Below are 27,274 nucleotides of genomic sequence, written 5' to 3'. Positions count from 1 at the left end.
AGTTCTTACCAATTCGAATCGGGACTAATCTGACCAGACCACGGTTCTCCAGTCGTCTGTGTTCCAACCGACATGGTCACGAAGCCAAGAGAGGCGCTGCAGGAGATATCGTGCTGTTAGCAAACGCACTCTCATCGGTCGTCTGCTGCTATAGCCCGTTACCACCAAATTTCGTCCCGCAGTCCTAACAGATACGTCCGTTTCTGCGGTTATTTGAAGCAGCGCTGCTTATCTGCTAGCAGCGAGGTCTATACTCTCGGTCGTTAAAGTGAAGGCCGACGGCCATTACGTTGTCCTCGGTGAGAGGTAGTTCCTGAAATCTCGTATTCTCGGCACACTTTTGACACTGCATACCTCGGAATATTGAATTCCTTAACGGTTTCTGAAATGGAATGTCTACTTCCAACTACCACTCTGCGTTTGTAGTCTGTTAACTCCCGTCTTGCGGCCGCAATCACGTCGGAAACCTTTTGACATGAATCACCTGAGTACAAATATGTATCTCAGCCAATGCATTGCTATTTTATATCTTGTATACGCGATACTACCGCCATCTGTATATATGCATATCGCTATCCCATGAATTTTGTCACCTCGATTTAGTTTTCTGAAGTTGGCAGTGTTCTGAACATAGTAATTCAGACCTGTCTTTCGCAACATTAGATCAAAACTCGGCCCACTTAACTGACAGGGTAGAGTCCGCATAATACTAGACTTGGACGTTATAGGCACTGGTCAACAGCTATCGTAACAGCGCGCGCGCTTGTTTGTGTGTCTCTATGTGTGTGTGTGTGTGTGTGTGTGTGTGTGTGTGTGTGTGTGTCGTTGAGTGTCGTGTGTGTGCGAGAGCTTATAGTCGTATGTATTAACTGTCTCAATTTTCTACAATACGGTGGTGCCGTCGTACCCTTATTGAGCTCTTTCAAGCAAATCAGCTTCAAGAATTTTAATGGCAACTTGTACGAAAACTTTTCTATATTAATATTAATATCTGACAAACTGTCTCACTTTACTACGAAATTACATATTGCTGGAATGGAAAGATTGGCAGCTGCGAGCCACTGAAATTCATACAAATGCTCAGCAGGGAAAAAAAGAACGATCGTGATATAGGAACGGCACTTTATTTCACTGCGGCATGCTCAACAACAAGTTCTTCTAGTGGAGAAACTGGCGCTTCCGGAGACGTAACAAGCTGGACGCCGCAAGACTGCCTGCCGCTCGTGCTTCTGGCTGCGTCGCTCACGAGCTGCTGCTGCTGCTTTTCAGCTTCGTCTTGAGACTGTCGAACAGCGACTCCGTGTTGTTCAGAGCCTGCACACAGACAACGGCTCCAGTCAGGGTCACATGCTAATCTGTTCACACAGCGGCTGTAAATGCCAGTAAAGGCTCTAAACAAATGACGTGGTCGATAAGGGCAGTCGAGTTCGTATTTCAAATTTACCGCTGTACGAACGTGTAGAAGCCGTAATTGCTGATGTACGGCTGTATTCCATGTAAGGGCTGTATTCCAGATGTTTAACATCTCGTTACATCTACAAGAATAGCGACCAAGGGTTCACGAAAAAAAAAAAAACAAAAAAAACACACCAACACATTTACACTAATGCATTTGTCAGCCACGTTCCGGCTTCGGCATTTTTTTAATCTATTGGAACTACGTCTTTACAGCTTGTTAGTAGATTTGTATGAGATAAAAATTCCATGATATAATTCTGTTGTAGGCCTGACAAAAATTTTCGGAATAAAAAGTACATAGAGTGTGGTGATCATTGTGCTGCTGTTACGGCCGTTTGAATGACACTCCGCCACTTGGCACAGAGACTCACGTTTTCGAGTTCACACGCGAAAGTTCCAGAGCGTCACATCTTGCAAAAATTTAACTTCAGTTCAGTCGATTCCTAATAACGGCAGGACAGAACTAATGAAGTAACTCTTGTGTCGATGACGTAGGGGTGGCGTGAGCATTATTTCTTGCCTCGATGACGCTGGTTTCCATGCAGAACAGAGTAAACTTGCAGACGGCGTGTCGTTTAAACGGCTTCAACAATTACACGAACATGTACGTTCAACTTAGTTTTACTCCATAACGACTTGTCAAACATACAAAAGAATTACATCACCGAATTTATCTCTTCTAGATTAGATATTCTGTAGATAAAAATATCGTAACTCAATTTAAAAAAAGTAATGTCCATATCTCTGTAATTAATGTAGTTGCTAAGACGTATTGGTCGTATTTTAAGATTCTCTGGTCACTATTCGTTTAGTTGAAAAGATGTTACCGTCTTTAAGAAGTTGAAAACTGTGATTACGGAATTAATAGAAATTTATACGATCCACTATACTGTGTTGCGCATTTCAGGGAAAAAAAAAGCAAAACAGAATGGTTTTCCGTACTATTCGTACTTCAAGCTGTTTCACATGTTTCTATAGGGTCCAAATAGTCTCCAGGAGTATGCCGAAGGTTTGGTTCTACTATACTAGGATTTCGTCGGTACTGTGATACCCACATATACAAGGCTGCCTATTAAAATTGCAACACTGTGAAGGTAGCATGCAACAAACGTGAACTGGTAGGAATAACGACACATACCTTATACAAATAGTTACGCAATGGGTTTCTCCTTCAGATTCATACATATCCAAGTAAATGTCGATCCCTCACGTTATCAGCCCGCTGCCCAAGATCGCATAGTCGGGCCGACGTGTGTTTGGAAACTTGTAGAGCAAAATATTTAATGATGTTCGCTTTATCTAGAACTATCGCCCAGAAATCGTCTAATTTCAATACTTTTTTTTTTGTTAAACTGTTTTTGTACTTTTGAATTTATATAGCTTATCTATACATCGCAGCCAATGAGTTTAAATTTCATTTAGTAGACATACACCCGTTATTTTATCTGTAGACAAGGGCGTTGTCTGCTGGGTCACCCCCTCCACCTTGAAACTGACTTTGACTAACGTTAAAACAGATCAAGATAGCTTTACTTTTTACTCAAACAACAGTAAAATGCTCTTATTTCTGTCCATACTGGCAGCAACAAGGAAAGTTTTACTTTGGAAACTTGTGGTAAGTACCTATGGGACAAAACTGCTGAGGTCATCTGTTCCTAGGCTTACACACTACTTAATCTAACTTAAACTGACTTACGCTAACGACAACACACACACCCATGCCCGAGGGAGGACTCGAACCGACGACGGGGGGAGCCGCGCGAACCGTGGCAAGGCGATTTAGACTACGCGGCTAGCTCGCGCGGCTTAGTCAAAATATGGATAAACTTTTCGATGTAGATAAAACTGCAAGACTATTCAAAACATTTTAGTCCACCCATGGTAACTTGTTGTTGCACGAAAACTGAAAGCAAATATGTGCAAAATAAGCATGTACCAATCGATAATCTTCGAAATGCGTTGTGATTAGCTAAATGAAACGGTATTTCTGTTGGTATGATAATATGTTAAAGCACTATAATTATTAAATTACACACTTAGTTTGTGCTACTGATGACTCAGTAAGAGTATTATTGACAAAATTTTCCAAAAATAGCTATCTGGACTCTAGGTGTACGATTTCATCGTTTTTTTAAAGAACGTTGTGGAGAATTAAAGACTGTTGGGAGTGCTTTGAACAAAAGGCACCTCTGATCATTTGTGGCGTTCATATATTTGCTTCAAAATGATTTGAGAGATGTAGCTCGTTGTAGTTCGAAACAGTTTGTCACGTTTCATATTTCCTTCCCATCTCTATGTTAGCTCCTGTCACTTCGATTAGTGCAGCTGAATGCTGAACACACTTTAGGCGTGTTTAATTTATGTATCGCTAAACAATTTGCAAGGAAAAAATTAAACGATTCACCAAATGAAGCAGTTCACTTTCAGCACAGTGGGACTATAGACTGCCTCCTTTCAGTGTTCTGCTCACCGTCTATATAGCTGTTACTTGTGTGTTAGCCACTCTATGAAATTTAAACTCGTTGATCACAGCATAGTAATGACTGCATCTTGGTAAAACTATGGTATCGGAAAAATGGATTTTCTGAGCGTGTTTGTGACTGTAACTGCTATCTGAGTTATTATAACCGCTGTTGTTGTTTCCACCAATGGAAGGCGAATCATTGGACAAGGAAATATACCTTGGATTGTGGCTAATGCTCATTAAACAAAAATCACGAAGGATGGAAACAGCGGCCGTGGAACCCTGCTTTTTATGCTTAAGTACTCGTATCTGCCAAAGCTCATTTCGAATCGATGAGTATCCGCGTTGGGGCCATTATTTTCTGCCAGAGGTGGCACTTCAGTCTACTAAATGTCGCACGCTGCAAACCGCAAATCATCTGTATTTTTTCTATTGGACTGCGTACGTAGAATAAGTAAGATTTCGTTAAGACATAAAGTAATTACTGACATTAGCTACCAGTGGGCATTGATTTACGTCAGTGGGAAGAAAATTTGTATCAGAGAGGGAATCGAATCCAGGTCTCCTGGTTACTAGGTAGATGAGCTGACCATTGCGTCATCTGGACAAAGAGGTCAGAGCAACTGCACGGACTGCTCTAGCACCCTTGCCGGCAGGTCTATATTCTAAACTTATCCTCGCACTACCACACACATCAAAGCAGTTTTGCATCACCTCGGTGCCGAGACTTTGAACATGTACAGGAAATTGGAACGGAGATCAAGATAAGCATAATTTCCGGCCTTTTTATTGCTCATGAAAACCACACATTGCATGATGTACCGTCATACAGCGAGACCTTCAGAGGCGGTGGTCCAGATTGCTGCACACACCGGTACCAGTAGCACAATCTCTTGGATTGACGCTTGCCTGTATTCGTCGCTGCGTACTATATACAAGTTAATCAAGGCACTGTTGGTCTAGATTGTCCCACTCCTCAACAGCGATTCAGCGTATATCACTCACAGTGGTTGGTGGGTCACGACGTCTATAAATAGCCCTTCTCAATCTATCCCAGGCAAGTTCGATAGGGTTCATGCCTGGGGAACATGCTGGCCACTGTAGTCGAGCGATGTCGTTATCTTGAAGGAAGTCATTCACAAGATGCGCACGTGGGGGCGCGAATTGTCGTCGAAGAAGATGAATGCCGCGCCAATATGCTGCCGATAAGGTTACACTGTCGGTCGGAGGATGGCATTCAAATACCTTACAGCTGTTAGAGCGCCTTCCATGACCACCAGCGGCGTACGTCTGCCACACATAATGCAACCCCAAATCAGCAGGGAACCTCCACCTTGCTGCACTTGCTGGACAGTGTGTGTAAGGCATTCAGCGTGACCAGGTTATCTCCAAACACGTCTCCGACGATTATCCAGTTGAGGCATATGCGACACTCATCGGCGAAGAGAACGTTATGTCAATCCTGAGCGGTCCGTTCGGTATGTTGTTGGGTCCATCTGTACCGCGCTGCATGGTGTCGTGGTTGCAAAGGTGGACCTCGCCATGGACATCGGGAGTGAAGTTGAGCATCATGCAGCCTATTGCGCACAGTTTTTGAGTGGTAACACGACGTCCTGTAGCTGCACGAAAAGCTTTATTCAACATGGTGGCGTTGCTGTCAGGGTTCCTCCGAGCCATAATCCGTAGGTAGCGGTCATCCACTGCGGTAGTAACCCTTGGGCGGCCCGAGCGAGGCATGTAATTGACAGTTCGTGTCTCTCTGTATCTCCTGCAACTCCGAACAACATCGCTTTGCTTCACTCCGAGACGCCTGGGAAATTTCCTTGTTGAGAGCCCTCCCTGGCACGAAGTAACAAAGCGAACGCGATCGAACCGCGGTATTGACCGTCTATGCATGGCTGAACTACAGACAACACGAGCCGTTTACCTCCCTTCTCGTGGGATGACCGGAACTGGTCGGCTGTCGGACCCCCTCCGTCTAATAATCGCTGCTCATACATGGTTGTTTATATCTGTACGCGGGTTTAGTGACATCTCTGGCTCTAAGCACTATGGGACTTAACGTCTGAGGTCATCAGTCCCCTAGACTTAGAGCTACTTAAACCTAACTAAGGACATCACACACATCCATGCCCGAGGCAGGATTCGAACCTGCGACCGTAGTAGCAGCGTGGTTCCCGACTGAAGCGCCTAGAACCGCTCGGCAGGCAGGGACATCTGTGAACAGTCGAAGGGACTGTGTCTGTGATAGAATATCGACAGTCAACGGCTATCTTCAGGAGCTCTGGGAACCAGGGTGATGCAAAACTGTCTTCTTTGATATGTGTATGTAGTGCCTATTGCCCTTCAACTTCATTGCTCGCGGCATTTCGCCAATTACCGTAATAGTTCGAGGATGGGAAATGAAGTGATCATTGGCCGTCCTCGCTTGGATTATGTATGCGATGTCTGTTCTTTCGGGCATGTTTGAAAGAACGGACACCACTTGTGTAAGATTCTCTTATTTGCTGCCCTTCTCAGTGCTGCAGTTATGATGGTCGGTAGAGTATTTCAGGTTGAGAATTGTCGGCAGGCTGCTTACCCCCTCGATGGAACTGACGACGTCGGTGACGGCGCTGGAAGCGAAGCCGCTGGCGGCGGCCGCGAGCTTCTGCGTGGCGTTGATGGCAGCCTCCATGTCCTCCTCGGCCTGCTCGATGTTGTTCAGCGTCAGCGTCCCCAGGTCCGCCACGGCCGTCTCCAGGGCCGACACGGCCCCAGACGCGAGGCTCGCCAGCTCTGAAGACACGCTGGCGATCGAATTTTCGACAGCTGACTGGAAAGAGTAACCGGAAAGAGAAGATTAGCGCCTGCCGATTCACTAACGTGTTTGCAGAGCTCTTAGAATCGATAGAGTAGAACGAGACGGCACAAAGTGAGAGAGGAAATAGTTAACAGCATCTTCAAACTTTGCCTCACATCGGAACATCCAGGAATATTGCACAAATTGAATTCTGACGCCACTGAATAAAATGAATGCTGTAGATAGTGTCATTAGCGTCGATAAACAGCTGAAATCCTAAAACTGAACAAAGCTCCATTCTCCCGTCCAGCTCATTTATGAAGTAAATCCCTCCCACAAATTACTGTGCCAAAAGGTTGCAAGAAAGCACTGGTCACATCTCTTTATAGACACAGTAATCCAATATCTTTGAAATCCATCTGTGTTAGAATGTTATAACATATTCTGACCTCAAACGAAATGCAATGACATCCTTCAGGACAACCACAATGGATTCCAAAAACATAGTTCAAGTGAAAGCCAACCCCAAGTCTTTTCTCTCCTGACATTTTGAAAGACATTGATCAAGTCAGTCAAGTAGCTGCAGTACTCCTTGATTTCCGAAAAGCATTTGATTCAGTACCACACCAACGTTTGTGAAGGAAAGTCCGATTATAAGAAATTTATGACAGTATCGGGGGTCCAGGAATGTTATCTTGGATGGAGAGTCATCGACAGATGTAGAATTAACTTTAGCAATGTTCCGTAAAATGTTTCTAGAATGAAAGGTACTGCCGGAATTAAAGCTATGAGGACGGGGCGTGAGCCGTGCATGGGTAACTCAGTTGGTAGAGTACTTGCCCGCAGAAGGCAAAGGCCCCGAGTTCGACTCTTGGTAGGTCACACAGTTTTAATCCTCCAGGAAGTTTCCGTAAAATGTGTTCGAATCTTTCTTGTTCATATTGTATAAAGATCTCGCAGGCAATATTAACAATAACCTCAGAATTTCGGCTGTCAGAAGAAAGCTGCACAAATATCCATTTAGATATTGTTTAAATTTCGAAGTGGTGTAAAGGCTGCCAGCTTGCTTTAAATGTTCAAAAATGTCAAATTGTGTGTACAAAACGGAAAAAAGACATATGACTAAAAAATCAGTGAGTCGCAGCTGGAATCACTCAACTCATAGAAACACCTAGATGTAGCAATTTGTAGAATTAATAGACTCTCCATTTTGAAGGAAAACAGTCTCGGCTGCGAAATTGTTTCTATTACTAACAATTGCGCGATTCGGCCTTTTAAGGCAGCATCATATACGTAAAAATGTAGTAGGATAAGTGAAGGACCTTACTCGTACTAAAGCAGGCTTTACATCCACATGCTGCATGCGTGGTTCAGGACTGCGTACACCAGGCTGAGACTGCTTTAGTACACGTAAGGTCCTTCACGTGTCTGAAGACATTTGACAGCTTGATGTTGTATCCAAAAGTTCCTTAGCAGCTGACATATGCCGCTTATCCTACAACAGCTTTCATAATCTGATGACGCCTTACGATAACAAAAGCAGTTGTGCAATCGAGACTGCTTTCATTCAGAATATTTATAGCCGAGTGCAGCATCAGACGGCGAAACTGGAGCAGAACTAATGTTACCTAATTTCTTCATGTGCTGATTCCGCAACTGTTTAATTAATGAAAAACCACCCAGTTGGTGCTGAGAACTTTATTGAGTCAGTTAGCGGTTTCGGCGTTTATACTGGACAATTTTCAAGTAGATCTGAAAAATTATGCTGTAGATAAGCAACTTACAAATTATGAAAGTACAAGTAATGCATATTTCAAATATATCACTAGGAACGTAACATTTTAAATCCACCTGACTTGTACTTTTCCCATCTGGACATTGATTCTCTACAGCGTAATTTTTCAGATTCTCTTGAAATTCTCCTAACTCAGATATCGAAACCAGTAGCGGACACGTTCTCAACAGAAACTGGAGTCGTTTTTCATTCATTTGTAGGGATAGGCTCAATCAGACGCAAATTAGGTGGGAGGCATAGGTTTAATGATAAAATGGCACTAGTCAAAGAGATTACTTACAAACTCATGCGGACCGTATTAGAATATTGTTCAAGTGTGTGGGACCTATACCAGATAGGATTAAACAGATGGTATTCTACGTATTCAAAGAAGGGCTGTGAGAATGGTCACAGGCTCGTTTGGCCAATAAGAGAGCGTCTTGATGACGCTGAGGAACCTGGACTGGCAGAAGCTTTTAGATTCACACCGACTACCCCAAGAAAGCCTACTTGTTAGATTTCAAGAGCCATCTTTAATTGCATTACAATCCCCTGTGTACTGAACTCACAAAGATCGTGAGGAGTCGATTCGTCTATCGACACAAAACTCCGACAGTTTTAAGCAAATGGGAAGTGCCCTCCACCATGAACTTCACAGTGGTCTGCAGGTTACAGATGTAGAATTAACGACCTGAACATCTCCCAAGTACACTGCCAGAATCGTTACACACACGATGGCCACTCATGGCACATGGTGGTTCCTAGTTATAAAAAATTGATCCAAAAATTTTTTTTTAACTACAGTATACAGGCAGTTGCCTTTCCCGCCACCCTCCTCCCCCCCCCCCCCCCCCCCAGAAAACCACAACTCAGGCACACTTCAGTAGGGCGTGTACAGTACAAAGCGTAATGCAAAGTCTTGAGGATAGCAGCCTCAGGATTTCAGAATTGCTCGTCGCACTCTCAGACTTGCCCCACCATACTGAAAATCAGACCTTGTCAAAATCTTTATAACTGCTTCCATGCATTGCTTCTTACGTCCTGTCCTATATACTCATTCGACTGGACACAGTCACTGGTGGTCTGTGGTGTTCTCTGGGGGTAACAAGGCAGTTCAGAACTAGTAGAGAGGTGCTGTATTTCATGAATTTGGCAGTGGCTTGTAGGATGTAACATTCTTAAGTTTTTCCAGAAAGCCTAGGAGGATTGTGAGCAGGCAAGTTCGCGAGTGTGTGAATTTCGTATGCTTCTAGATAGGGGTACAGTCTGAGTAGTGTTCCAGGTAGTCTAAAAGCAGGTTAGGGATAAGTGGTAGTCATAAGTTATGACGAAATATGTGATAGAAATATGATGTAAAGAAATTTCGGTATCGTCATATCGAGCTATCATTAAATGGATGTAGAATGCGTTTGAGATCAGGAATCCAGGTTTCAGTGAACATTGATTCTCTTGTTATAATTTTTCTTTACATCTCGAAATTGAAGAAGAAAAAAGAAAACGGCCAACTCACCTGGATGTCTTTAAGCTGGGACTGAGTGGTATTTACAAAGTCCTGTACTTTCTCGACGATCTCCTCAGTTATATCTCCTACAGTGTCAACGATGTCCTGGATTATGTTCTCTGCGACATTCTTGGCGTTCTCGATAGCCTTCTTTATAGCATCAAAGAAGCCGCCAAGTCCCGACGAAGAATCCTGAAAAATAACAACAAAACTCTCCAGAGATTCATTTTTTTGTAACACGCTGAGAAGGGAACTTTACTTGATTCCTTGTGTTCACTCTGCAATGAAAAGACAAATTCTTTTCTAGTTTCTATCACATTACTGAGTCCAAAAGCAACAGCATTCACCTTGAATGAAGCTATTATTATCGTTTGATTTCTGCTTGTTGTGCATGGTCAAAATGATCTGATATTGTTTTGGAGTCGCCAAACATCTATTACGTTTTTACCAATTTTCTTTGCCTGTCCAGAGGCATCCATGTATAAGTAAACCGTACGGTTTCAAGCGTGTTTTTTCCGTGGTTATGTAACTGATGTACCGTGCCTCTGACTTTTGAGATATTCATAAAAAACGGATACTAAAAAGGAACAGAGTTAAAGACGTTTTTACCGGAGAAACCTTTTGATATATCGTTAACAGTTAGTAAGACCAGGTGGTAGTTCCAGGAGAATTAGTATAGAGAAAGCATACTTTGGAGAGGTGTCGTGCAGTTTCGGTCGTAGCTCCTTATCGAAATGGTTGGCACTTGTTCAGTCCACATTACTCTATCTTTCATATTGTTGGAGCTAATGAGGTTGTACTGAAAGCTCTGTTCACCTTTGATATCCACGTCACAGCTGAATTTATCTCTCTGCAAGAATTCACGGCCTTGTCAGTCTTAATAATATCTTTTGTTATGTTAGGAAGCATTGTATCTCGATATATGACACTGTTTGTAGTGCAACTGAGTTAGTTCGGTATGGTAGGAGGTAACAGATATCAAAGATATTGTGAACTAGTGGTACCGTGAAGTGGAATAAAGGGTTATTATGCGTTGTGTGAGTGTGGCATATAGAATCAACAGTACATGCAGTCTGAAATCCATTTCAACAAAGAATATAACTGATACATATTCATTGCCTTGGTAGTCGGTGTCCAGCTGTCTAGAAGAGCAAGAAAAGGGATAAATTAATGAAGGATCACATTAGTGTCAACAGTAACTGTCTCTCTACCAACACGGGCAAGATACCAAAATGCCTGACTAGACTGATTTTGGCAAAGACTCGTTTCTTGAGGTAATTCACTTCGGTCATATCTACAAGAGATGTTAGCAGTATTTGGGATCTGTTTGATACCACAAGTCCTCTGCTGGCTCCTGCGCAAAATTTGCTTGCAGTTATCAACCATGGATGAAGAGGGGTACAGTACTGCATCAGTCATGAACAGGAACTTGAAATTTATTGAAACCTCTGTGAATTTTCAACGAAATCATGTAGAATTAGCATATTCAAACTCCAAAAATTGTGGGCTAAGTGCGTAACAGAAACTTCATCACTGTCTTGTGCAGGTGCGTGCCTCACATATTCTTCTGGTCTTATCTTTACTGGCATCAGGGTAAAGAATCTTGAGTACAACATTTGGTATACGCAGTGGTTTCACATGAAATGGCTCGAGCGTATCTTTCCAGATTTAGAATTTCTGCTGCTCCTCAAAGATTGGAGGTTATAATCATGCATGATTAGCGATACATGTCATATAACTCTCATAAAGCTCCGAGAAACATCGACGCTGCGATGCGAATCATGACGCAGTCACGATAGTTGGAATTACAAAGAAGCACTTCTCTGCTACACACTGTAGAAACGCAATGCTTTGTTCTTATGAGGTGGGAAGTACTACAGAGTTGAATTATATTGATCACTACATAGCTGCAGGCGCTGTACAAAACTATGTGAACACCGCGAGAAATGCATGCTTGCACATAAATGCAGATGCTTGCCAAGCCTTCAGGTTGCACTATTTTATTTGGCCACGAGAGGCTCTTGTGGAATTTCGCCAATACGTTGCAAGTATCGGTCGTGATCGTAACAGTGTTAGTGTAGTTGTGACTGCATCATGTCGCAGCTAAGTGAATTCGAACGTGGGCACATTGTTGCTGCTCATGTGGCGACTGCTCCCGTAATCAAGGAAACCAAAGTGTTTGGTATTTCAAAAGGCATACAGGAAAAGTGGAAATGCATCACTTGCTAAGTCACAACGCGGATGAAATTGTGTGGTGAGTGATCGTGACAGACGGCTATTGAAGACGATTGTGACGAAAAATAACAGGACTACAACCGCAAAAGCCTTTGCAGAACCCGCGAACCCTGTCAGCATCACAAAAAAAACAAGCTAATGAGCCGTAATTCCAAAACCACCCGTCAACGAAGGAGTGAAACATGGCGATGGTGATAATTTGGACAGCCATATCATGGCGTTCCATCCATAAACTCACGTAACTACCAAGGATTATGTACCATTCTAGTTGATTAGGTCCACCTCATACTAAAGGGTTTTTCCGAGACGACAGGGACCCTATTCACACAGCTCTCGTCATTCAGGACTGGTTTTGTGCGCATGACGATTAATTTTCGCATCTCTCGTGCCCACCACTGTTACCAGACTCAATATTACTGGGCCTTTGTGGTCTGCTTAGGAGAAATGGGTGCGTGATCGCGATTCATCTCAGTCACCATTATGTGAACTTGCCACTGTCTTGCAGGAAGAGCGGTGAGACGTTCCTATGAATACCCTACAGAACGGGTATTTACAAATTTCGAGACGACTGGAAACTGTTCTGAATGCCAAAAGATTTCTTACACTATTAGGCATGGTAATGTGTTTGGTTTCTAGTATTTCTAAATTTTTGTCCATCTCCTAGACGACTGTAAAGAACAGTTTCTCACCCAAACGCACACATGCTGGGGCATAAATACTACTCTGTAGGCATTAAGACGAAACTGAGCTTATTTGATGCAATTCACACAAAAAAATTTTCGGTCCCTGCTACGATTAGGAAAGCAGAATCGGCGAGAAGTTTTATCAATAGTCGGATGAATTAGTAACTTCTTTTCTCCTTTTCCTTTTTGGCCATTAGTCTTATGATTGGCTTTATTCCACCCGCCACGAATTCCTCTCCTATGCCAGCCTCCTCATTTCAGAGTAGCACTTGCAACCTGCGTCCTCAATCATTTGCTGGATGTATTCCAATCTTTGTCTTCCTCTACGGTTTTTGTCCTCTAAAGCTCTCTCTAGTAGCATGGAAGACATCCCCTGATGTCTTAACAGATGTCCTATCATCCTTTCCCTTATCCTTCTCAGTGTTTTCCACATATTCCTTTCCTCTCCGATCTGCGCAGAACCTCCTCATTCCTTACCTTATCAGTCCTTCTAATTTTCAACATTCGTTTGTAGCACCACATCTCAAATGCTTGCTTCGAATCTCTTCCGTTCCAGTTTTACACAGTCCATGTTTCACTACTATACAATTCTGTAGTCCAGACGTATGTTCTTAGAAATTTCTTCCTGAAATTAAGGCCTATTTTTGATACTAGTAGACTTCTCTTGATCAGGAATGTCCTTTTTGCCAGTGCTAGTCTGTTGCCGTCCTCCGTACTCCGTCTGTCATTGGTTATTTTGCTGCGTAGGTAGCAGAACTCCTTAACTTCATCTACTTTGTGACCAGATTTGCCTTTCTTGTCATTTAGCATTTCTAAAGCCAAACTGACCGTATCTAGCACATCCCCAATTTTCTTTTCCATTCTTCTATATACTGTATTGTTCTCGTCAGCACCTTGGATGCATGAGCTGTTAAGCCGATTGTGCGATAATTCTCGCACTTATCAGCTGTTTGCAGTCTCCGGAATAGTGTGGATGATATTTTTCCGAAAGTCAGATGGCATGTAGACAGACTCATACATTCTAAACACCGACGTGAATAGCTTTCTTGTTGTTATTTCCCCCAATGATTTTAGAAATTCCCGGCGGGGTCAGGGATTTTCACCTGCCTCGAGATGACTGGGTGTCTGTGTTGTCCTCATCATTTCATCATCATCCAGGAAAGTGGCGAAATTGGACTGAGCAAAGATTGGATAATTGTACGGGCGCTGATAACCACGCAGTTGAGCGCCCCACAAACCAAACATCATCATCATCATCATCATCATTTTAGAAATTGTGCTGGAATGTTAGCGATGCGTTTTGCTTTTGATGTTAAGTCCTCCAAACCTCTCTTAAATTTTGAATCTGATATTGCTTCCCTATCTCTTCCAAATCGACTCCTGCTTCTTCTTCTATTACATCAGACAAAGCTTTCCCCTCATAGAGGCCTTCAATGAACTTTTTCCACCTATCCGTTCTCTCCTCTGCATTTACAGTGAATGTCCCGTTGCACTCTTAATGTTACCACCCTTGTTTTCAATGTCGCCGAAGACTGTTTTGACTATCCTGTATGCTGAGTCAGTCCTTCCGACAATCATTTCGTTTTGGATTTCTACATATTTTTCATGCAATCGTTTCGTCTTACCTTCCCCGCATTTCTTATTTATTTCATTCCTCAGCGACTTGTATTTTTGTGTTCCTGAATATCCCTGAACATTTTTGTATTTCCCCCTTTCACCGATCATCTGAAGTATTTCTTCTTTTACCCGTGGCTTCTTCGCAGTTACCTGCTTTGTACCTGTGTTTTTCCTATCAACTTCTGTGATTACCCTTTTTAGAGATGTCCAATCCTCCTCAACTGTACTGCCTACTGAGTTACTCCTTATTTCTGTATCTATAGCCTTAGAGAATTCAAACGTATATCTTCATTCCTTAGTACTTCCACATTCCACTTCTTTCCGTACTGGTTCATCCTCACTAATGTCTTAAATTTCAGCCTACTCTTCATCGCTTGTACATTGTAATCTGAGTCTATATCTGCTCCTGGTAAGCCTTACAATCCAGTGTATGATTTCGGAATCTCTCTCTGACCATGATGTAATGTAACTGAAATTTTCCCGTATTCGCCGGCCTTTTCCAAGTATACCTCTCCGTGATACTCGAACAGAGCATTCGCTATTATCAGCTGAAACTTACTGCAGAACTCAATTAGTCTTTGGCCTCTCTCATTCTTTGTCCCAAGCCCGTTTTCTCCTGTAACCTCTTCGTCTACTCCTTCAGATCACATCATCCTATGTCTGCAGGCTGAGCCTATGCTATGGTGCGACAGCTAGCGATAAGAAATTTATAGCACCGAAATCGGAATACGACAATTTTTAACATTTTAGAGAAGTGGATATGGGACATGCATAAAAAAAATTCGTTTGAATAAGAATGATGTCCTACCGTTTTTCTTTTTGAAAGTCACCGTTATTTTGTGTGTTCCAGACAATGGTGTTTATATCAGGTATTTAAATGTAGTTAAGATTAGTACTTTAGTGTGTCTGCAGGTGGTTTATTGTATGCAAGTCACGAAATGTGCCAAGCAATAAAAACCTAAGAGATCAATATTTCATTACTGGTGGAATGATGCTTAATGGTGTAGAATTATGTCAGCAGTAAACCAAAAGACGTTGGGAGAATACATATCAAACTAGATAGCCTAAATACAGATCAGATAGGAACATTTACAATAGGGATACTTACATCAGATGAATCGCTGCTGGCAGTGCTTGCATCCGCGGCGGTAGTTGCAGAGGTAGTGACATCTGAGACTGTAGTGCTTGAGGTGTCAGCAGAGGTAGTGGCTTCAGAGGCAGTAACCGAGCTGGTGTCATCTGAAACGATGGTACTTGATGAGGTGTCGGCAGAGGTAGTAGCTTCAGAGGCAGTAGCCGAGCTGGTGTCATCGGAGACTACAGTACTTGATGAGGTGTCAGCAGCGGTAGTGGCGTCAGAGGCGGTAGCCGAGCTGGTGACATCAGAGACTACAGTACTTGATGAGGTGTCAGCAGAGGTAGTGGCTTCAGAGGCAGTAACCGAGCTGGTGTCATCTGAAACGATGGTACTTGATGAGGTGTCAGCAGAGGTAGTAGCTTCAGAGGCAGTAGCCGAGCTGGTGTCATCGGAGACTACAGTACTTGATGAGGTGTCAGCAGCGGTAGTGGCGTCAGAGGCGGTAGTCGAGCTGGTGACATCAGAGACTACAGTACTTGATGAGGTGTCAGCAGAGGTAGTGGCTTCAGAGGCAGTAACCGAGCTGGTGTCATCTGAAACGATGGTACTTGATGAGGTGTCAGCAGAGGTAGTAGCTTCAGAGGCAGTAGCCGAGCTGGTGTCATCGGAGACTACAGTACTTGATGAGGTGTCAGCAGAGGTAGAGGCTTCAGAGACAGAATCCGAGGTGGTGACCTCTGAGACTGTGCTTGATGAGGTCTCAGCAGAGGTAGCAGACTCAGAAGCAGTAGCCGAGCTGGTGACATCTGAGGCAGTAGTGCCTGTGGCAGTTCCAGCAGTGGTAGCAGTGCTGGAGACAGCTGGCACAGTAGTTTTAGAAAGTCCAACGGTGGTTGTACCATCGGAGACAGTTACAGAAGTCGTAACATCTGAGACAGTAGCACTTGAAGAAGTTGCAGCAGTCTGAGCATCAGTAGTTGCATCAGATGCAGTCACAGAGCTTGTTACATCTGTGGCAGTAGTACCAGCTGAAGTTTCAGTAGCAGTAGTTGCATCAGACGCAGTCACAGAGCTTGTTACATCTGTGGCAGTAGTACCAGCTGAAGTTTCAGTAGCAGTAGTTGCATCAGACGCAGTCACAGAGCTTGTTACATCTGTGGCAGTAGTACCAGCTGAAGTTTCAGTAGCAGTAGTTGCATCAGACGCAGTCACAGAGCTTGTTACAACTGTGGCAGTAGTACCAGCTGACGTTTCAGTAGCAGTAGTTGCATCAGACGCAGTCACAGAGCTTGTTACATCTGTGGCAGTAGTACCAGCTGAAGTTTCAGTAGCAGTAGTTGCATCAGACGCAGTCACAGAGCTTGTTACATCTGTGACAGTAGTACCAGCTGAAGTTTCAGTAGCAGTAGTTGCATCAGACGCAGTCACAGAGCTTGTTACATCTGTGGCAGTAGTACTAGCTGAAGTTTCAGTAGCAGTAGTTGCATCAGACGCAGTCACAGAGCTTGTTACAACTGTGGCAGTAGTACCAGCTGAAGTTTCAGTGGCAGTAGTTGCATCAGACGTAGTCGCAGAGGTGGCAGAAGAACTTGCAGCAGTTGCAGCAGGGGTTGTCGCAGAGCTTGTGACGTCTGCGGTTGAACTTGTGGTGGCTGCAGAGGGTGTAGTGGCATCAGAGACAGTGGTGCTGGTGACCTCTGTGACGGTAGTACTAGTTGTGGGTGCAGAAGTCGAGGTGGTGGTGGTGCCTCCATGCACAATGTTGTCTATGCCATTAGCAACGTCATCCATAGCGTCATGAATACCCTGCGCCACATCGTCTATAATCTTCCCTATCGAGTCAAAAAATAGGGGTGACGCGTATGCGTTCTGTTAAAACAAAACAAAGAACATTTTATTAGCATACAAGAATTAACAGTGTTAGGCAAATTTCTCTGACAAAATATTGTTTGTTTATAAGCTATTTGATTATTCGTCAAGCTAAATTTCATAATTTCCAATACACAATGTCCAGAAAATTTTAAGCTCTCGTAGGTAGTTGTTTCTTAAAGACGCTTGCTGCATCTATCCTCTCCGGAAGGTTGATAAATCATACAGGTGTTCAGGCTTGTGCTGTGGTTCAAAATGGTTCAAATGGCTCTGAGCACTATGGGACTTAACATCTGTGGTCATCAGTCCCCTAGAACTTAGAACTACTTAAACCTAACTAGCCTAAGGACATCACACACATCCATGCCCGAGGCAGGATTCGAACCTGCGACCGTAGCAGTCGCGCGGTTTCGGACTGAGCGCCTTAACCGCGAGACCACCGCGGCCGGCACTTGTGCTGTGGATTGTTGCAGTTGGAGGAGCCTGCTTTTGGGTTTTCGTGTGACAGTCTATTCCGTCCACTGTCCATGCGCTTCTCTGCTTGGAACACTTATGGTGAACGTTTTTTGGAACGTTGTTCTAGGAAAACAGCGATGCATTGGTATTATAACTTATTTATAAACACATTCGCGATCACATTTAAGTGTTTCTTTTTCTTTTAGATGACCGGTTTCGATCTTCTAAGAGATCATCATCAGATCTTCATTCCTTGAAGACAGTAGGAATCGCTGGCGTGGAGCAGGTCCACCCAAGCTGGCGTGGTGGAGAACACTGCTCATTGTTCTCCATGTCAACCCGGATGGACCTGCTCCACGCCAGCGATTCATACGGTTACCAAGGATTGAAGACGTGATGATGATCTATTAGAAGATCGAAAACGGTCATCTCAAAAAAAAAAAAAAATAGAAAATTAAATGCTATGATGACAGTGTTTACTAATTAAGTTTATGGTGAACCTGCGATGGCACAGTATTCTGCAGAGAGTGTTCTTTTATCTGTACTGTTCCCTTCTGCATGGATGCGCAAAGTGCGTTGTTACAACCACTGAATAGGAGTATTTAACAAGTGAGAAAGATACGCAGAACAGGAATTTTTTCGCCAATACAGACTGCAAAAGTAACGTGAGTAGGTAACGGCGTAAGGTTTGCCCCTCATAAGTATGTTTACAGTTTGCATTGGATACCTGGGCCCATTCGGCTTCAGCCTAGAAGAAAAAAAAAATTCGTTTTACTTGTTTGTGGCAAGTGCCACTGATTTGACGTCACTGGTTTCCATGCTATAGGAAAAGATGGTAGAACCATCGCAATGTTTTAGGAGTTGCATTGCACTTCATCGTACTGTCATGTCCCTGCTTTAATAAAATATGTTGCGCAGACATTGCGCAGTGGCTTGCAAGTGAAAGTTTCCGAGAAACTTCAAATTTGGAGCTATGAAGATCAACAAATTATGATCTATCACATTTGAAAAACTTTTTTCTGATGAAATCCTTCTATTTTTACTCTCTGGTACAGTTATTTAATTATTGTTCATCCTTAGGAAAACTAAAACATTAAACGCACAAAATTATTTACCGCTTGTCAAGAAGTTTATGACAACTGTAAAATTAGCACAATTATTTGGAGGATTGGCTATCACTAAGTAAATGACTCAGACGTCAGATACAAATTTCATCTGCGGGTGAACGGAGCGCGACATGGGGACACATCAAACAGGATGCCTAGTAGCACATTCCCACACTATCAAACTTATATAATATTACTCTCGTAAATATACGACCATACAGTCAAATAAACTATAGTTTTCCACGGTATTAATGAACATGTAGATCACCTATTATTGCAATTAAAACCGCAGGGTGTTCAGAAAGTTGCTCTGCAGTTACAACATATGTTGGAAATCACGTCCAAAGGCGGCTATTCAAGTCTGAATCAGGTTCATTTGATTGAAAACGCTTTCTGTGCGTATCATTGTGATACGATTCTCACTTCACATTTCAGTTTTTAAGCCACAAAGCACCGTAGGCGATTGCGATACACTACAGAGTCTGCTGCTCCCACAAAGAAATGTGTCTGATGGACTAAGGTCCGACGAGCGAGGGGGCCATAGGTGTTTCAAGACGACACGTGCCCACAAAGACGCATAATGTTTTGGCTGTGTGCTCAGTAGCGCCATCTTCGAAACCATGAATAGTAACTGATTTCGTCTTTCTTTAGCTTGCCAATGATATCGTGTATCGTTAAACAATAACTCTCACTGTTCACGGTTTCTTCAAAAAATATCATTCCGATAGTGCACTGTCTCCAAATTGCTGCCCAAAATTCAGTTTTATCATGCAACGGCGTTTTGTGTGTCGCCTAGAACGAACTAGGCCTCGTCTGTGTAGAAGGTGACATATGAATTCCTCTCAACAAAATATGTAAACGGCATGGAGTAACGGATTCTCTTTTCATGAGCCGCATCTTTCAATTCATGTACTGCTGCCACTTTATAAGGAAACATTTTCAGTGTTTGCCTAACCAATTTATGCGCGGTTACAAGCCCGACATGTTTTCGTTGCGCAAACATGTGCAACAAGTTTGCTAGCCTGGATAGAGTCACAGAGTCAGAAATATTCAGTACCTTCTGTCCTTTTAATTTAGGTGGTCTTCCAGTCCATTCGGTATCCAACACCGAGCCTGTCTCTCAAAATTTCTCAGTGAGTCGGAGACTTGCATTGCGATGATGTAGCTGACTTCGGGAATTTTCCAGCAATGCCTCCTACGCTGAACTTGTGTATTTATCGCATTGTCGAAAGAAATATTCAACAACAAATATTCTTACGTTCAAAGAACCATAATTAAAAATAAAACAAATTGAACATTTAAATACTACACATGCATTCAGTATCTTTCATCAGTTGAACCAAATGCACAAATCAAAAACAGTTTGACATCACATCGGTTCCGAGAGTTCCAGAACCTATACAGAAAACTGGCATGTAAATCAATATAAATATCATTCCCGCCATTTTTATTGCTCATGAAAATCACACATTATATGTTGTACCATCAAACAGCGACACCTTCAGAGATTGTGGTCCAGATTGCCGTACACACTGGTACCTCCAATACCCAGTAGCACGTCCTCTTGCATTGATGCATATCTGTATTCGTCGTGCCATACTCTCCAGAAGTTCATCAAGGCACTGTTGGTCCAGATTGTCCCACTTCTCAACGGCGATTCGGCGTATACCCCTCAGAGTGGTAGGTGGGTCAGGTCGTCCATAAACAGCCCTTCTCAATCTATCCCAGGCATGTTAGATAGGGTTTATGTCTGTAGAACACGCTCGCCATTCTAGTCGAGCGATGTCGAAGATCCTGAAGGAAGTCATTCACAAGATGCGCACGATGGTGGCGCAAGTTGTCGTCCATGAAGACGAATGCCACGCCAGTTTTTTTTTTTTTTGGTCATCAGTCTACTGACTGGTTTGATGCGGCCCGCCACGAATTCCTTTCCTGTGCTAACCTCTTCATCTCAGAGTAGCACTTGCAACCTACGCCCTCAATTATTTGTTTGACGTATTCCAATCTCTGTCTTCCTCTACAGTTTTTGCCCTCTACAGCTCCCTCTAGTACCATGGAAGTCATTCCCTCATGTCTTAGCAGATGTCCTATCATCCTGTCCATTCTCCTTATCAGTGTTTTCCACATATTCCTTTCCTCTCCGATTCTGCGTAGAACCTCCTCATTCCTTACCTTATGAGTCCACCTAATTTTCAACATTCGTCCATAGCACCACATCTCAAATGCTTAAATTCTCTTCTGTTCCGGTTTTCCCACAGTCCATGTTTCACTACCATACAATGCTGTGCTCCAGACGTACATCCTCAGAAATTTCTTTCTCAAATTAAGGCCGGTATTTGATATTAGTAGACTTCTCTTTGTCAGAAATGCCTTTTTTGCCATAGCGAGTCTGCTTTTGATGTCCTCCTTACTCCGTCCGTCATTGGTTATTTTACTGCCTAGGTGGCAGAATTCCTTAACTTCATTGACTTCGTGACCATCAATCCTGATGTTAAGTTTCTCGCTGTTCCCATTTCTACTACTTCTCATTACCTTCGCCTTTCTCCGATTTACTCTCAAACCATTCTGTGTACTCATTAGACTGTTCATTCCGTTCAGCAGATCATTTAATTCTTCTTCACTTTCACTCAGGATAGCAATGTCATCAGCGAATCTTATCATTGATATCCTTTCGCCTTGTATTTTAATTCCACTCCTGAACCTTTGTTTTATTTCCATCATTGCTTCCTCGATGCACAGATTGAAGACTAGGGGCGAAAGGCTACAGCCCTGTCTTACACCCTTCTTAATACGAGCACTTCGTTCTTGATCGTCCACTCTTATTATTCCCTCTTGGTTGTTGTACATATTGTATATGACCCGTCTCTCCCTATAGCTTACCCCTACTTTTTTCAGAATCTCGAACATCTTGTACCATTTTATATTGTCGAACGCTTTTTCCAGGTCGACAAATCCTATGAAAGTGTGTTGATTTTTCTTTAGACTTGCTCCCATTATTAGCCGTAACGTCAGAATTGCCTCTCTCGTCCCTTTACTTTTCCTAAAGCCAAACTGATCGTCACCTAGCGCATTCTCAATTTTCTTTTCCATTCTTCTGTATATTATTCTTGTAAGCAGCTTCGATGCATGAGCTGTTAAGCTGATTGTGCGATAATTCTCGCACTTGTCAGCTCTTGCCGTATTCGGAATTGTGTGGATGATGCTTTTCCGAAAGTCAGATGGTATATCGCCAGACTCATATATTCTACACACCAACGTGAATAGTCGTTTTGTTGCCACTTCCCCCAATGATTTTAGAAATTCTGATGGAATGTTATCTATCCCTTCCGCTTATTTGACCGTAAGTCCTCCAAAGCTCTTTTAAATTCCGATTCTAATACTGGATCCCCTATCTCTTCTAAATCGACTCCTGTTTCTTCTTCTATCACATCAGACAAATCTTCACCCTCATAGAGGCTTTCAATGTATTCTTTCTGTTGTGGACTGTCAAGGCAGCCAGTCCACAGCGACGGGTAGCCGATTTAAAGGCACGCGTACACACACGCCGACTGGCGTGATTTCTGGAACGGGATAATTAGTGAATGCGATAAAGAAAAGAACGTAGCTACTAGAACACTTAACTTTTATGCATCGTTTGGTATACAGCAATCTTGATGATACAAGTGAGACTCATTAAGATACATGCAATGTTACAAATGGCGCCTTGCTAGGTCGTAGCCATTAACTTAGCTGAAGGCTATTCTAACTGTCTCTCGGCAAATGAGAGTAAGGCTTCGTCAGTGTAGTCGCTAGCAAAGTCGTCGTACAACTGGGGCGAGTGCTAGTCCGTCTTTCTAGACCTGCCATGTGGTGGCGCTAGGTCTGCAAGTACTGACAGTGGCGACACGCGGGTCCGACATGTACTAATGGACCGCGGCCGATTTAAGCTACCACCTAGCAAGTGTGTTGTCTGGCGGTGACACCACACTTTCCACCTATCTGCTCTCTCCTCTGCATTTAACAGTGGAACTCCCGTTGCACTCTTAATGTTACCACCGTTGCTTTTAATGTCACCAAAGGTTGTTTTGACTTTCCTGTATGCTGAGTCTGTCCTTACGACAATCATATCTTTTTCGATGTCTTCACATTTTTGCTGCAGCCATTTCGTCTTAGCTTCCCTGCACTTCCTACTTATTTCATTCCTCAGCGACTTGTATTTCTGTATTCCTGATTTTCCCGGAACATGTTTGTACTTCCTCCTATCATCAATCAACTGAAGTATTTCTTGCCCGCATCTCGTGGTCGTGCGGTAGCGTTCTCGCTTCCCACGCCCGGGTTCCCTGGTTCGATTCCCGGCGGGGTCAGGGATTTTCTCTGCCTCGTGATGGCTGGGTGTTGTGTGCTGTCCTTCGGTTAGTTCGATTTAAGTAGTTCTAAGTTCTAGGGGACTGATGACCATGCATGTTAAGTCCCATAGTGCTCAGAGCCATTTGAACCATTTTGAAGTATTTCTTCTGTTACCCATGGTTTCTTCGCCAGTATGCTGCCGATATGGTTGCACTATCGGTCGGAGGATGGCATTCAAGTATTTTACAGACGTTACGGCGCCTTCCTTGACCATCAGTGGCGTACGTCAGCCCCACATAACGACACCCCGAAACAGCAGGGAACCTCCACCATGCCGTACTCGCTGGACAGTGTGTCTGAGGCGTTCAGCCTGACCGGGTTATCTCCAAACACGTCTCGCACGATTGTCTAGTTGAAGGCATATGCAACACTCATCGGTGAAGAGAACGTTATGCCAATCTTGGGCGGTCCATTCGGCATGTTGTTGTGCCCATCTGCACAGCGCTGCATGGTATTATGGTTGCAAAGATGGACCTCGCCATGGACGTCGGGAGCGAAGTTGCGCATCATGCAGCCTATTGCGCACAATTTGAGTGGTAACACGACGTCCTGTGGCTGCACGAAAAGCATTATTCAACACGGTGGCGTTTCTGTCAGGGTTCCTCCAAGCCATAATCCGTAGGTAGCGTTCATCCACTGCAGTAGTAGCCCTTGGGCGGCCGGAGAGAGGCATTTCATTGACAGTTCCTGTCTCTCTGTATCTCCTCCATGTCGGAACAACATCGCTTTGGTTCACACCGAGACGCCGGACACTTTCCTTGTTGAGAGCCCTTCCTGGCACGAAGTAACAATGCGGACGCGATCGAACCGCGGTATTGACCGTCTAGGCATGGTTAAACTACAGACACTACAGACAACCTCCTCCCTGGTGGAATGACTGAAACCCCCTCCGTCTAATAGTCGCTGCTCATGCATGGTTGTTTACATCTTTGTGCGGGTTTAGTGACATCTCTGAACAGACAAAGGTCTGGTGAGCGTCTGCAGCTACGTCCCGTATCAGATGCTCTACCGCAAATTATGCGAGAATACTTCCACGACACAGGCGGCGGCCGGTAACTACAGCCACTGAGATTCGTCGTCCGATGTTCCTGTAACTACGTTCTCCGTCACCGTCGCGACATTCGCGCGTCTCTCCGCCTAATGATATCTTGGGAGAAAAGGAGCATGACCCAGAGCCTATATAGAATGCCTCACAGCACATCATTTGAATATGGTTAGTAGAAGACATCCCAAAACTTTTCTTCAAGAGAACGCTGTCATAGGCCTGATAAGAGTTTTCACCCAAAGTGTTACGGAAATGGAAAAAGCTAAACGACGTTAATGTTGGATTTTAGCTCTAGTTTTAGAGTTTCAGCCGTATGCTTACCATTTTTTATTAAATACGGAACCGCATGAATCAAGCATTCTAACAGAAATGGCTGAACATATTTCCATTCTCAGAGCTTGGGATCACGACGTTATGGAGTACATGATCCGCTTGTGCTTAGCTCGTTCTCAGTAGCGTTGTGGCCATATATGGGACTTCTGTTCTTAAGAACTCTTATAAAAATGGGTCTTATTTTGAAGTTTCTCGTGGTGCTTTTACGAGATATGTGATATATTTCCAATTAGCAGTACACTTGCAAGAGACACGTACACTAATATCATGTAAACGATATGTACTAATGTGAAACATAATAATAAAGTTAATATCTACTATATCCTCTTGAGTCCCGGGGTATCTTATATGATAACTCCAGGTTTTATTTTTTTTTTCTCGTGCGTGTGCTCTGTTCAACCTTGTCTTGCCCGTTGTATCACGTACTGTACACATCACACTTGCACAGCTCACTTGTCCATCCTTCTGCCGAGCACCATGAGGTGTCAGCATTGATTGCAAACTTCATGGCATGTCTCGGAGAAACAAAGGTAAAGACATATTCTTTTCCTAATAACAAGTGTCTGCAAGTGTTTTAATAATAATAAAGCTATGCAGACAATCCTCTGTTAATAGTTAATTATAAATTAATGTTGCCACTAATTTATGAGCTTTAAACTTTTGACTATCATGTATGACACCTCGGGACTCAATGCCAACTTTACATCAGTGGAAGTGGGGCTACATTTTTTTTAGCTTGATTGCCATATTCAGAAAAACAAGTCAAAATGCTGGGCAGCAGGCTGCGGAGGCCTTATCTTTGTATGGTGTGAGCACTCCAAAATGTTCCTTTGCTTCACTACTGACAGGAATTCCGTTAACACACTTCATAAAAAATAAAATTAAATTAGGACAAATAATATTAACTTAATACTGATCCGCACGGTAATATCAGGAAATCCAACACTTCTTTGAAAAAATTTGCTATGGTAATTTTGTTTCCGTCTTTCGGATTGTTTACAACAGCCGACAACGGACCGGAGCGGTGTGCTGACTCCGTTCCTCTCAATACAGCGTCAGATGTCATTGGCAAAGGATGACACGCCGGTCGGTCGGCCGGTCCTGTTTGGACCATCTCTGCCAGAACGCGGAGCTCTGGTCTCTTACGTTATCAGGATAACAAACACAGGACTGTTCACTCCTGAGCGAGTGGGAAACCCATGTGCCGCGCGGGATTAGCCGAGCGGTCTCAGGCGCTGCAGTCATGGACTGCACGGCTGGTGCCGGCGGAGGTTCAAGTCCTCCCTCGGGCATGGGTGTGTGTGTTTTTCCTTAGGACAATTTAGGTTAAGTAGTGTGTAAGCTTAGGGACTGATGACCTTAGCAGTTAAGTCCCATAAGATTTCACACACATTTGAACATTTTTTTTGAAACCCCTGTGTTCATATCGTTTCGCAACGCAACCATTAATAAACGTGACATTCTTAGGTTACATATCACTAATCATGGTTGATGATATACCTTCAAAGCAACTGCGGGAATTATGGCCAAAGAAGGACGAATTCACTAATGATAGGTTCAAAAGTATCGGAATTACCTCTTGTTGATGTAGCTTAACTTGCATTTACTCAACTCTAAAGAAACTGTCCCTCAGTACAACAACTGAAGTTTTCTTTTTAACTTTCTATATTTTCCTATAATTATTCAATAACTACACTTTATTGGAAAACGTAGCATTATCAGCCGTCTAAGAACTCGAGTAATCAGAATGCCTGTTTCTGGAATTGTGTATGGTACTATCGACTTAGAAACTGTACGCACACCCTAATTATTGTGCAGTATTCATTAGATTCCAGATACACACTCATTCCAATAATATACATACAAACGGTTTCAACATTAGTCTGCAATATCAGTGTACACGTGAAGCTGTCACAAAATCAAAAGTTGGCTTCACCTCATACTGCTTTAGTACGTGCGGTCATGTTTGAGGTAGACTGCTGTTGCCTTCCTCTGACCTCTGAAATGGCATTACCAGCCAATTACTGTGGGGACCGACAGCCGAACTTAGACTACTAACTACGGAACAGCTTGATATTTTTCTCATTGTGGAACATTGACAGGGGGGAAAGAAGCGATCAGTGACAGGCAAAAGTCCTAGCACTGAACGGGCATCGAACTGGAGACATTGAGACTTGCAGGCTGCCACTTAATCGCTCATACGCCTAGCAATACACCTATATATACTACCATCACATATTTAATTACATAAGCAGTTAACGATTCCCTTGTGGGTCTTGTGTACAAGACCTGAGATCACCAAGGGAGGGAGACTAGGACGGCGTCCCTTACCTGCACCACGAACGACAGAGCGAGGAGGATCACCAGCCTGGGAGCCATGTTGCTGAGCCCTGGAGTGCCTTGCCGAGGGCACCACGGTATTTTTATAGCGGTGCACAGTCTGTACTCACACCTGCACCCCGTCATCACAGGTGCTGCGCGCCCACG

The 27,274-nt window shown here is 43.5% G+C and overlaps 1 protein-coding gene across 1 annotated transcript; it reads right to left on the bottom strand.

Annotated features, from left to right (window-relative positions):
• Positions 1 to 1,108: 1,108 nt before the first annotated feature.
• On the bottom strand, positions 1,109 to 27,232 carry LOC126162026 (serine-rich adhesin for platelets-like). The gene is made up of 5 exons (XM_049918251.1): positions 27,119 to 27,232; positions 15,623 to 17,461; positions 9,989 to 10,171; positions 6,504 to 6,737; positions 1,109 to 1,314 (listed from the first exon to the last, which is right to left on the bottom strand). The coding sequence occupies exons 1-5, from the start codon at positions 27,164 to 27,166 to the stop codon at positions 1,243 to 1,245; spliced, it is 2,376 nt and encodes a 791-aa protein (XP_049774208.1). The 5' UTR covers positions 27,167 to 27,232; the 3' UTR covers positions 1,109 to 1,242.
• Positions 27,233 to 27,274: the final 42 nt, after the last annotated feature.

Source organism: Schistocerca cancellata, chromosome 2 (assembly GCF_023864275.1).
Source record: "Schistocerca cancellata isolate TAMUIC-IGC-003103 chromosome 2, iqSchCanc2.1, whole genome shotgun sequence".
In the NCBI taxonomy this organism is placed as follows: domain Eukaryota; kingdom Metazoa; phylum Arthropoda; class Insecta; order Orthoptera; family Acrididae; genus Schistocerca; species Schistocerca cancellata.
Note: the sequence above shows the minus strand (reverse complement) of the source record. Positions and strands in the feature narration are given on the sequence as shown.